This window comes from Galeopterus variegatus, unplaced genomic scaffold (assembly GCF_000696425.1).
Source record: "Galeopterus variegatus unplaced genomic scaffold, G_variegatus-3.0.2 Scaffold105, whole genome shotgun sequence".
In the NCBI taxonomy this organism is placed as follows: domain Eukaryota; kingdom Metazoa; phylum Chordata; class Mammalia; order Dermoptera; family Cynocephalidae; genus Galeopterus; species Galeopterus variegatus.
In genome coordinates this window covers 522,297-534,737 of record NW_007726216.1, presented here as the reverse complement: position 1 = coordinate 534,737, position 12,441 = coordinate 522,297, and the positions used below count along the sequence as shown (strand labels likewise).

The following is a 12,441-nucleotide window of genomic DNA, read 5'->3' as shown; positions in this document are numbered from 1 at the left end:
TCCAGCCAGAGACCAAATCAAACCACAAAACAGCAAAGGCATCAGGCAGAGCGACAATTCTGGAGCAGGCTTCCTCCTACGGCTTTCGATACAAACGTCAAACAAGGGCCACGTTTTCCAGGCTGTGCGCCTACATCGCTGAAATCAATTTAGACTTCTATTTCTGGGAGATGTCACAACTTGGATTTTTTTCCTTTTAAAAAAAAATCTGAAGCTATTCTAAATCTGCATCCAAATGCAAGTGATTGAGCTTGAAGTGCTCTCAGGATGCAGTCTGTAACAGCCCTGGCTGAAGACTGAAACTTCTAGACGGACACCAGGAGCCTGGGACGTGTTCCTCTGGGAGGGGGCAAGAGCTGGCCCTCTGGGGGAAGGTCTTCAAGGCCTAACCCTGCAAAGAAACTCTGCAGGGGCCTTTAGAAATTAGGTCATCCCTCTTCCTCTAACCCATGTATTGTTTGTCCCCAAGCTGTTTGGCCTGCAATCTGAGGAGACAACTGACTTTTCATGTTTTATACATTTTATTCATACATTTCTCCAACTTTGAAATGACAAAAGCCCAATTCTATGGTTTCCCATTACACAGCATCCTACAGGTATGTATATTCTACAAAGAGTACTATGGAGTTCTCTTCTTCCCCTGTCACACGAGATAACTGATTAGGGTTTCATCGACTTGTACTGCGCTGGCTGTGTGCCAGCATTCTGGTTGTTCCGGCGACAGGGCAAAGGGATCAGGATGGGAGGGCGTGTGCTAAGGCATGTAAATAGATACACACAGAGAGAAAGAAAGCAGGACATTTACAAAGAATCCGAACCTTTCCAATCCCTTCAGCTCCTGGGTGTTGAAGGACACCTCCTGCACAAATGCTCTTGCAAGCTAAGGCTTTGCTGTACCCTGCAAATACTTACAATTGGATACGGTGAATATACAACAACCATTAACATCTCTCTTTTTATCACTGAGACAATACTTCAAAACCTTTTATAAAAAGGCAATAATACATACAGAAAAAAGAACACGTTGGCAAAACTTTATGCAAAACCACCCCAGAACTGAGTTTGAATGGCGACGCACCTACACTGCAATGGAACATGATGCTCTGGTCTCAGCATGTGAGGGTTGCTGCCTTCGCATCAGTCATGCTGCCTGCTGCACTCGGCAGCTGCCTGCACAGATGACATTTGGGAGACAGCTAAGACTGGAAATCAATCCCTCCGAATCTTGGTCTTTTTCAAATGAAAAAAATTGGTGGGGCCACTCACTGTAAAGGGATGCCTGTTTCTACCCCCAAGCACGACTCCCTCTAGAGAGATTGTACTTCCTCTGGGTCCAGACATGGTCACTCCCAGGCTGCTGTCAGTAAGAACACTAGCGTATTCCCTTAGTCACACCCCAGAGAGAATGGAGCTGACACATAAGTGGTAGAAAAGTCTGAGTTTCTGAGCATACATAGAGACAGTTGTGCTTGGGGCCAGAAACGAGGTCTCCTGTGTGGTGACAAACATCTCTTTCCATTTTCTTTTGCTCAGTCCATTTGCACAGGTTCAAAGGAGTTGATGGAGGGTCAGGTGAGAGATGGTGGGAGCTCAGGATTTTCTATCCTCTCAAAGAGCTAAGACTCGGGAGGGCCTGCCCTAGCGGTGAGCTGCCCCCTTCCTTCTGGTTTCTGCGGCTGTTTCTGCCCACCTGCTGCAGCCGCAGAGTGGCAGGAGAAAGAGTGGATGGGGAGATGCTGGTGAACACATGCGTCTTCTCCCTAGTCCCCACTTCCTGGCTTATGCTGACAGCTAAACTTCACTCACTAAGCTGGAAAATCTGAGCCTTCCCTTAGCTCCAAGTTTAAGGCAAACCAATGTGAGTGTGCGGGCAAAGCCAATCAAGCCTTAAGCCTTATGAGAACAGGCCTGGAACTGGAGATGCCAAACAGAGAGGGAAACCTTATTTCTAAAGGGATAAGAAAAGGAAAATCTCTCCCAGACAAAATGATTCATGATTAAAGCATGTAGCCCTTCTGTAAACTGCAGTTAGAAGCAAAGTTTCTTTCTAAGAGAAGAATTAATTAGAGGCGCAGAACAAGAGAAGTGCGCTCAGGGACCTTTCACCTATGCCAGGCCATAATCAGCCTCAGTATTGTAAGCCCTTGTGAAGAGGATGGAATTAGGAGGCTGCATTTGGTTCTGAAAAAGCAGAAAACAAAAGGAAACCCACACCGGTTTGGTGATAGGAAACAAGCAGGAGGGAAGAGGATGTGAGGGGCTTGTTTTGGAACGCTGATTGCAGGGAGCCTTCTCTTCCCAGGGAGACAGAGTGGGAGGCATTTTTACTAAGAAGGTATTAGTCAAGCAGTTTTCTTGGTAGCCTTAGCAGCATGTTCTCTTTGCCCTAAGTTAAGAAACTGACCTGAAATGAAAAAAAGGACATCACATCAGTGGGAGAGAAAAGAGAGTTTGCTTTGGGCTGCCTCATCCTTAGGGGCAGCTTCCACTCTGGGCCTATCTACTGTCCAGTTTCCTGGAGGGTGGCTTGATTGACTAAACTTTTTCAAGAAATGAACTCGAAGCCTTAATGAAGAGATTTAAGCGATTTAAAAACAAACAAACAAACTCCTCCAAAGCGATGAGATCAAAGGCTTTAAAAAGATAGTAGTGGCAGTGCCTCCAGGCATGCCTGGAGCACAGAGGAAGGCTTGGCCCCGCTGGGCTGAATTGGACAGGGGAAGAGGGGGGACTTTGCACAGCCTTAGATATTTCGCCACCAATAGGATGAGCTGGGATGATGCCTTCTGAATGCAAATAGCAAGAAGTAGGTCAACCATTTCTTTTCCTCTCTGAGCAAATATTTTAAACCATCTCACCTGACAAGAGATAGATACATTTAATTGCATTTTAAAAAGCTACAATGTTATCTTCACACTGGGAAACTTCCAGATGAATTAAATTGAGTGACGTTTTCCTTTTTAGCGTTAAAATTGAATATGCTGCATGTGCAATGTACTCGCTGCCTTATGATTAGAAAATCAGGACATTTCATTTTTTTTTTAACAAAGAATTCAACATGTAGGAACACTCTCTTTCTTACTGTAGGGAGTGGGGTTGGGGTGCGGGAGAGAACCCTCATAATATGGCTCTTCAATGCTTCATTTGACCACTGATAAGATTTAGGAATCTAATCATTTGGTCTGGTATTGAAAAGGAAAAAGAATGGTTTTGCTGATGGAATGGAAGCAGTTAAGAAGCTTTTAGCAATTTTCTGTGATTGCTTAGTGGACAAGTGCAATGTAGCAGCAGCAGCAGCAATGTCCTGAAATCACTGTGAATTCAGAAATTTAAGTATTTTTCTGTTAGGTCATAAAGACATTGCTTTAGAGGACGATGATCTCTTTGAGTAGTCAAGGAGTTCTCGGTGTGGGGATGTGGCCATCAGCACAATGGCCAGAATGCTGCCTGCCTGTATGTGGCTCGGAGGATGCACAGGCCTTTAAGCCACATTGCTTTCCTCCTCCTGTGCTCAACCCACCTTTATGAACACGGTGGATGGCTTAAGAAGCACATGTCGGCATCTCTGGAGATTTTGGTCTGAAAGGGCAAGTGGAGGCATGGGGGTTTCTACCAGAGGAAGGGAAGTTTCTGTTTCCCATATGTCCGTTGTATTCTTCCTTTGTGCTTCGTTGGAAAAGAGGTAGAGCAGGCACTCTCACGCTGAGAGGAGCCCGGATTGTTGGTCAGTACCATCACAGGAATGACTGTCTGGCCTTGGCATTGATGAGATTTAAATCAGTCCTAACACAGCCCTAAACAACTCTTTGAAGGTTTCTCTCTCCATCTAGGGCGAGACCACTGTTGAAGACTGTCTCTGGTTTGGTTGTTTGGTCACCCCACTTGGGGCCCAAACAGAAGTAGTTCACTTAACACCTTGCTAGTAAGCCGCTGACTCATCTGGTCACTGACAAAGAACAACATCAGGAAAAAAAAATCAGCATCGTTTAATAACAGTAGGTGGGGGTGGGGTGTTGACAAGGTAAAAGGAGTATACAAATGCCTTCTCTGTTTGGTCCTTTAAGAGGAGCTGTTCAGCTCAGAACACACCCTGCACATCCTGCCAAGGCACAAAGTGACTGAGGCCATCTAACTTACAAGAAGCAAAAACGATGGTATGTTTTCAAGGATCACAGGTTTATATAAGCACTTCACACCCTCACAGGCTAATGAAAACATCCTACTGACCTCTGGCAAAGAGTCTGAAAACCCCCAGCCCGAATCTCCTGTATTGGAAGAATGTGACCTCATGGAAGGGTGATGAGATGGTTAATGTCTCTAAAGCAACAAGGACAGATGATTCCCCTGTGCCAAGGGATACAGCAAGAGGAAGGAGAGACCACAGGTGGCCTCCAGTACACCCGCGGCCCTCGGGCCCACTGCTCTCTGCAAGTCACACGTGGTCCGAGCTGTGCTCTGGCAGGCGATTTTGTCACCCTGCCAACCGATACTCATTCCTGGGCCTTCGATGGTTCAATGAGCATCTAACAAATTATAAAATCGAAAAGATTATCAGCTTGGACACCTGCACAAATCTATAATGAAATGAAGGATCCAAAGGCATTTAATTATTGAACACGTAAAAGGAAGTATATTTAAAAAAAATTGGTCAAACTGTCCTGTTAGTTATCATTTTAAAGGAATTTACAGGGCTGTTATAGATTATTCTTTTGGAATAATTCAGTTTATAGCAAATGCCTAAACTGGTTTCTTCATTGCACAGTATTTTCTCTTAAAATGGGTGCTTTAAAACAATTACATACAGATTAAAAATCCTCATTTCTTTACTTAAAACGTTAATACTCTTAGACAACACAGATCTGAAATGGTGAAACCAGCAATTCCCCCTCCCACCTTACAACAAATTAAATTGAGACAAAATTACAAACACATTTCACTACATGATTATTATTAATAAAAATCAGTTTCTTTTTTTTTTTTTATAAAGTTGCCCGAAATGCAAGGGATGTGCATAGGTTTACAACTTAGTCATAATAGCATTTTATTCTTATTCCCCTGGGTGTGCCCCGTGAACGGAATGTACTTTGCTGTAGATTACAGATTGTTTTGTCCAACACAGACACACCGACAGCATAAACGCTCGCGACTGTCCACATGCATTAAGAGTCAAGACCCAACTTCAAATCTCTAAAAGGTTTACAGGGTGCTTCAAAGAGACAGTATCACATTATCTGGATGTTACATAAAGGACTTAAAAAAAATGCTATTCTAAAAAAAAAAAAAGAAAAAAAAGGCCTTTAAAAATTTATGACTGTTTTGTAATCACTAGACTAATTATTTCAAATAAATAAAGGAAAGAAAGATATTCCAATCCATAAAATCAGACTCTAAAAAGAATGTAGTGTTCCACCCCCAGTCAAGGTAACAGAATCATTGTTTATTATTATTAAAATAGATTATAGAAAGCAGCATCTATTTTGTGCAGTTTTTAGGGGCCTTGGAAATAAAAAGCTATGATTTCCAAAAATATAACATTCCAAAGGATTGAATAATACATACATTTAAAGATACATTTTATTAAAGTTTAGGAGAACTGATTAAAAAAGATACTGTCTCTTTAAATTAGTGTGTAATTGTTTTTCTCCTCCTATCTATTTGGACATGACAATAATTATAAATGTAGGTCACACTACAACTAGGTAGTCTCTAGGGACCACGACCTGCTGATACAAGGCCGATAACAAAGAGGCTTTTCCATGTATGAGGTGGCTCCCAGTTATGCTCAGATATCTGGGGAGGGGCCTAATAGACCCAGGAGACTGGGACCCACTGCGGGGCTGTGCACACGAGCTCGACGGCTTCCTCCAGATGTCTGATTGTCTCATCAATTTCATTGTTGATAATTGTGAGATCGAAGTAGTGTGCATATGTTCTCTGTAAGATATCAGACTCCTTCTGCAGACGCTGAAGAGATTCATCCTAAATGGTCATGGGATGGAGGCAGGGGTGGGTGTGGGGGAAGGGAAAAGCAAACAGGAGAGAGAAGTCAGTTGGATTCTTTCTCTTTCACATGGCTGTTCGTCCCAGTGTCAGAAACAGTCAAGGCCAGAGCCTAACATGCCACATCTGGTCACGAAGCCAAGTCCGCTCTGTGACAGAGGAGACAGGGACTGCTCAACATGCAGCAGGAGGCTCCACGACAAACCAGATGAACCAGAGAAAACAGACACTCTTCAGCAAACATGTCACCCCAACCCAGGCCTAGCTGTTCCTGTCCCCAGAGTCAGTCGGGGTAAGGCCACGTGAGTTACCAGTGGCTACTGTGGCCCAAGCCGTTCTTCTCTTATTCCTCTAACCCAGGTCCGCAGGAAGCCCCGAGCCCTAGGCTTAAGCCTCCCTCCCATCTGGTGGGAGGGTTACAGTGACAGGGCTTCTAGGTCCTCCAATAAGCCCCTGCCTTTGGACAACAAATTAAGTTGTATTTTTTCCTTTTCTACTTAAAGGTCCAGCATGTTCTAGGAATTCAATTACATATAATGGCCCTCACTCAAAGCAGTGGATGCCAGAGGCAGAAGCTTTTTGGATGTTACGAATAATGGATGGAATAAGGCCATTTCCCAAATACAACAGCAACTGGCATTTGGATGAATCCCTCAAATTGGCCTGCATTGGAAATGGCCAGACAAATGTCACTATTAGTAGGTACTCACATCTCTTATGAAAAAAACTCTGAAAGAAGAGAAGCTACTGAACTTTAGGGAGGTTTGCTGCAGTAAACATGTTCCCTAAACATAGCTTGCTATGGATTCTGAGAACTCTCACCGGGGTGAGCCAGCAGTAGGAGGAAATTCAGGGTCCTCAGTTTGTTGCGAGAGTACAGCTTTTGTCACAGGAGAGCAGTTCTTTCAAGATAGGGATCTCTTAAGGGCTGCCCAAAAGAAGTCTGCCTCTGTATCTTCAAAAATCAAATTTGTTATGCTGAGCTCCCAAAGGACAAGCTCAAATTTGAAACTAGGGAACTCTGTGAGTCACATTAACCACCTCCTCACCTGCCAAACACTAGGAAGGTGAGCTATTGGGCTGAGTCTTCAACATACATACAATTAAATACCTGTTTATTTGATTAGTATCTCTCCCCCAACTAGGGTGTAAACTTCTTTTATGTGTCCTGTAATTGCTATGCCCCAGCACTAGGCATAGTGCCTTGCATACAGTAAGTGCTTAATAAATGCTGCTGAAAGAACAAGCACTTGGCTGGCCGATATTGGTCATTATAGGATTTTATGAGTATTAAATCTATAATCAAGAGACAGCAATTGTATAACAAAATGGGGGCCTAGGGTGACAGAGACAGATCTCCAGAGAAAATAAAAGATGGGGTGCCTTCAGGGGCCTAGGAGCTGTAGTGCCAGTGCTGGCTTAGGGCCCTTCTCTTCTCTGAGGCCCTTCTGCCATTTGCAAGAGACCCTTCCTGATGAGGCTGCCAAGAAGCCCAGGCAAGCCTTGGCTCTCAGGTGCAGCTTTCTGGAAAGGGGATCTGAAGTGAGATAAGGGAAACTCACTTGATTCAATCCCTTGATTTGATCCCGGCACTGCAGTGGGGATGTGCAGACACCAAGAGCACTCAGGAACTCAATCTTTACTATCAGGACACTCTGAGACGAGAACGCCCTACCTGTTTTATCATCTTCTACAGGAATTTCAAAGCAGGACACGGCATGCTTTGAATGTTAGGGTTAACATATGACAGTGTAGATAAGACCTCAGTTAATCACCTTCTAAGGTCCTAGCAACACATGTTCTGCTTGCACTTAAAAAAGCATAGTATTTTCACTGTGGCTTGGCTTTACAAGAAACACAATGCAAAAGCCCCATTTTAGGAAATGTGCATTCACCTGAAGACAGGAGTGCTTCCTACCACAATGAGAAGGAACGATTCCTATAATGTTACTCTCTGGGCTAAGGGATTCTATTTGAATGTATAGTCCTGGGCTTCAAAAACCACTAGCAGAGTCTATGATTTGCTCAGAAAGCTGGGCTGATGAAAACATTTAAGAAAATTTATGGCTGAAAGCATCAATTTTTGAATGTAGTTCTCTTTACAGAAAAGTAAAGCTCCCTTTTCAGGATCTTTTAAGATGAAGATATATTTGTCAGTTTGTTCCTCCACGACAGCTTGTCTGCATGCTTGACTCACATGTGAGCAGGGTTTAACTCAGTGAAAACAAAATGCCTTTATTCTAACAGCAAAAGCAAGGGTTTGTGGGAACAAAACATCTACATTCTAAATCTATTAAAAGAAACAGGGCTGTATTTCATCACCTCCTAGCTGGTACTTACAGGCAATTTTCTGCACCATTTTGGCAGCTACGGAAAATTAGTAAAAGGGCAGGAAAACAGGCAGAACAAAAACAAAAACAAAGCAAAGATGATAATTCAAGAAAAATACATGGCAACCAAAGGATAAAAGCTAACCATAATGTGGAGTTTCAAACACGCTTGTGCATTAAATAAGATGAGAAAGTAGAATTTTACAAAGGAATACACCTTTCGCAAATGAAATGACAAAAAATAATGACTGAAAATATGGCTAACACAGGTAAATTTAAATATTTAATCTTCCTTAAGGGTACACAAGGTGAAAATTTCCAAGCCTTGATTTAACTGTATTATAAGCTTGGGTGAGTTTAGGCCAGTGTTTACTGCACAGAGCCAAGAGTCCTCTGATGGTTTCTCAAACCTGCAAAAGTAATGGTCTTCAGGATAACTCTGTATAGGAGTCTCCTCTTAAGTAAGGAGCCTGCAGCAGATAGGCACCGCTATACTTACCAGACACATGATAACTACCCTTCTCATCTGCCCAGTAATAGAAAGCCCTCTAAGTTGGCTTGGTAGGAGAAGGCACAGCCAATCTCGCAGGCACTATCTCTGTGGCAGCTGTTGACGAGTTGGCTTCATAGTGGGCAGAGCTCATTTCTAGGTTTGGTAGTCTCTAGGGGCCTGGACAGAAATCCCATAAGGGTTCCACTTCAGAGGCTGCCTAGGAGAACCTGGGCAACCAGGCCAAAGTCATGGATCCCTTATAGCTTCACGTAAAGGGGTTCCTTGGCCCAGAGCTGGCTCTGGGGGCTGCTGCTGTCTTAGCACAATCCCTATCGGAAGAGGGAGTAGGCAGGTGTGCAATGCCTGGGAAGCCTCCGTTCTGATGGGGTGTAGGGGTTTACCCGTAGACTTTAGAAACAGACTTATTGATAAGGACACGGGCTGTCTCATGGACCATTCTATTCCACATACCGTTTCATCAGAGCAGACTTTTGATGCAAATGTAGACTGATATGCTTTAGACTGTGCTGGGCGTTAAGGCTTGATTTTGTCTAATGATTCTGATCTTAGAAGAATCAAACTGTTTATACTGCTGCTTCATTCCTAATACTCAAAGAGGACCTCAAGCTCTGGAGACCTTACTGCCCAGTGTCATTAACAAAGCAGAGCTTTGTTTAGTTGTCTTAATGAGATGGGGCTTTGGTTTTGAATGCAACAACACATACAGATCCTTACAACGGGGAGAGCTTATTTGGGAAAACACTGATTGATTCTTACCTCATTTAAACCCGGAGTAATAGTTGGTGCGGCAATAAAAACAACAAAGGGGGCAAACTCTGCAGTTCTCAGGACCTTCAGTGCCTGTGTAAAAAAAAAAAAAAAATTGAGACTTAAAGAAGAAATAACTAATGCAACTTTCAAATGAGTACATAAAAAAATTTACAAAGCTGAAAATTTCAAGCCCATAGTTCCAATTTTTAGCAAGGTGTTACTAAATTTACCAACTTTATAAGTGACATATTACTCCTTTTCTTCTAAAAGATGGACAACAGCCATCAGAAAATAAAAGTTGACAAACTGGACATTTTTCTTATGAATTTCTTGAATTAATCTGATTTTTCTCCATTAAAAGCTAACACTGATTATGCCGGTTAATGTTCATTTAAACCTGGTTATTAGTTGTAACCTGAATTTTAATTGATAGGAAATGCATTTTGGGGTAGACTTGGACTGCAGGTGTGCTTCACCACTGAACTGGAGGCCACTTCATCGCATTTAAAATTTTGAATCACTGACCAAGGCTAACAAATCCGGGCCACTATACCTGTAAGGGCTGTGTTCACTCTTACATAAGGCCTTCTGATTGCCCTGATGAAAGGCCCCCGTGGGACTCATGGGGAAGAGGGACCTTGCTCAGGGCTGGAGTCATGAGCTCCGGGCCTTTTGTCTTAGCCCTGCCACTAAAGACGCTGTGTGGCTGTGGGCAATGTGTAGGCCCACGAGAAAGCACTGCACTCAAGGGAGAAGGATCTCTGAGCCCCTTTCTGTTCCCTTCTGAGGCATGGAAAACCACTAACTGGGCGAGTTACTAGTTTGCATAGATGTACTGCAAAGCTTCAATCAGATGCTGTAGGAGTTGATTCTGGTAAGGGATTACTATTTCAGCTTCTCCCCTGGGAGAATAGGATGTTTTTGGAGGTCACAAAGTCTCCTCCAAGGAACCAAACCCAACACATACAAGTACACAATTCACAAGTGACTGACATGTAATTAATTCATATGCATTGGGGGTAAACATCTTACTGTCCTTTATACAAGCATTTAATGTGTCTATTCTGTTAGCTACATATTTTTCTTTCTTTTTTATTTTTTTAGTTATCAATTTTTTTATTTTATGGATCATGCATTTGGTTTTGTATCTGTGAATGTTTTTCTAACTCTAGGTCAAAAAGATTTATTTTTAATGTTTTGTTTTGTTTTTATCGGTTATGAATATTCATGGGGTACAAAGTAAATTGTCACCACTTGTGCCTAAGATGTGATGTCCAGATCCCTTGGCCTCTTTCAGTATATAGGTATGTAAGACACAAATTTGATATTAAAGGCTCTGACTTTTTTAGTGCAAGGCTTGTTGTCACTAGGATTACATTTCTGAATTTTAGTCACACACTATCTTCTTGCAGGTTAAGGGAACCCGGCACATTGTTTAATCTATCCATCGAAGTTCTTTAATTGTTAAAGTCACAGGCTCAGATTCCCCTTGTAAGAAAGCTCTTCAAGCTTGCATATGTTCACTTCTGAAAGAGGTAACTGGCAATTTCTTTGCCAATCCTTTTGTGACTGAAGACTTTAGTAAGGAACAAACATCATGAAAAAGTCCATATATAGCTCAATTGAGCTGAACAGGAATCTTCACTTAGAAATGTCCTTTTTGTCAATGTTATCTTGGGCCTTTTTTCCTTCCTTCCTGCTCACAAATCTGATGAATACAGAGTCGGTTGAGACATATGGTTTTCTTATCACCCCCACCCTCTGTCACACATACATACCCACCCACAGCCAGCTTTTAGGCAACTGAGATGGGAAGAAAAATCCTACTTGCTTCTATCCCTGAAGCTACTCCGAGTGCCAGATGGAAATCCTTGCAGCCTGGATGCTGAATGGAACCCACGGATGAAGTAGAGAATGGCACCCGGGAGTGAAATGATTTTTCTCTGCTCAGTGACCTGGCCTGCTAGGTCACTAGACTTTCGAATGTTTTCAGTTCTAGCCTGTTATCATATTACAACACCAGAAAACAAACACCTAGGAAAATTACTCCTGCAGATTATCCAGGTCTGTACCACATTCACGCCCTTAGTCTATATCCATAAACATATGAGAGTCATTCTGCACTTACTGCATAAAATCATCAATGAAGGCTATGTTCATCACATGGCCAAATGCCTTCTGTGGCTAAGAATCAGGGTGTATTCCTTGACTGCCTTTGTTTGCCTTGGTTGCCAGGAAGTTCAGAGCTAAATTTAATGTTTATCACAGTCACTACAGTAGCCCCTGTGGTTAGCATGTTTGCCTCCTCCTCCTTTTCATGGCTTTGACTTTCTAATTGTATCCTATATCACTGTATTTTCAAAAATTCTAAGATGCCTCAAATCCTGACAGATTTTCTTGTCTAGTAGGCCTCCTATCTTTAGCAGAGGCATCACGCATTTCCTCACGTTCTTGGTCTCTGTCCCCATACTCTGCTATACTTATGGGTTTCAAGTGGGTGCCATTTTTGGTATAGTCTTAGCTTGGCTGAGATTCAGAGTCACTTCAGGGACAGGAAATGAAAACGCTCACAAGGACTCTCCTCTCTTAGGCAGTTAATAGGTGACTTAAAGATGAACTCTAAACCCTCTTGCTTTCTGATTCAAGATGAGATGCAAATTTGTTAATATTTACAAGCAAATATCTCTCTCTGAATCCCAGAGAGGTAGAGAGGAAGAGAGAAGTAGAGAGAGGTAGGGAGAGAGAGGTAGGGAGAGAGAGGTAGAGAAAGGTAGGGAGAGAGAGGGAGAGAGGGAGAGAGAGAGGGAGAGAGGGAGAGGGCGAGGGAGAGAGAGAGAGGGAGAGGGA

At 42.8% G+C, this 12,441-nt stretch overlaps 1 protein-coding gene across 9 annotated transcripts in view; it reads right to left on the bottom strand.

The window, feature by feature from the left end:
* Positions 1–502: 502 nt before the first annotated feature.
* The window catches only part of CASK (calcium/calmodulin-dependent serine protein kinase (MAGUK family)), a 396,153-nt gene continuing 384,214 nt past the window's right edge, over positions 503–12,441 (bottom strand). For all 9 annotated transcript variants that reach the window (XM_008585074.1, XM_008585111.1, XM_008585066.1 and 6 more), the window contains 2 exons: positions 9,601–9,684; positions 503–5,979 (listed from right to left, as the gene is read on the bottom strand). In XM_008585074.1, the coding sequence (XP_008583296.1) occupies positions 5,803–5,979; positions 9,601–9,684 (261 nt within the window). In that variant the 3' untranslated portion in view covers positions 503–5,802. The remainder of the gene's footprint in view (positions 5,980–9,600; positions 9,685–12,441) is intronic.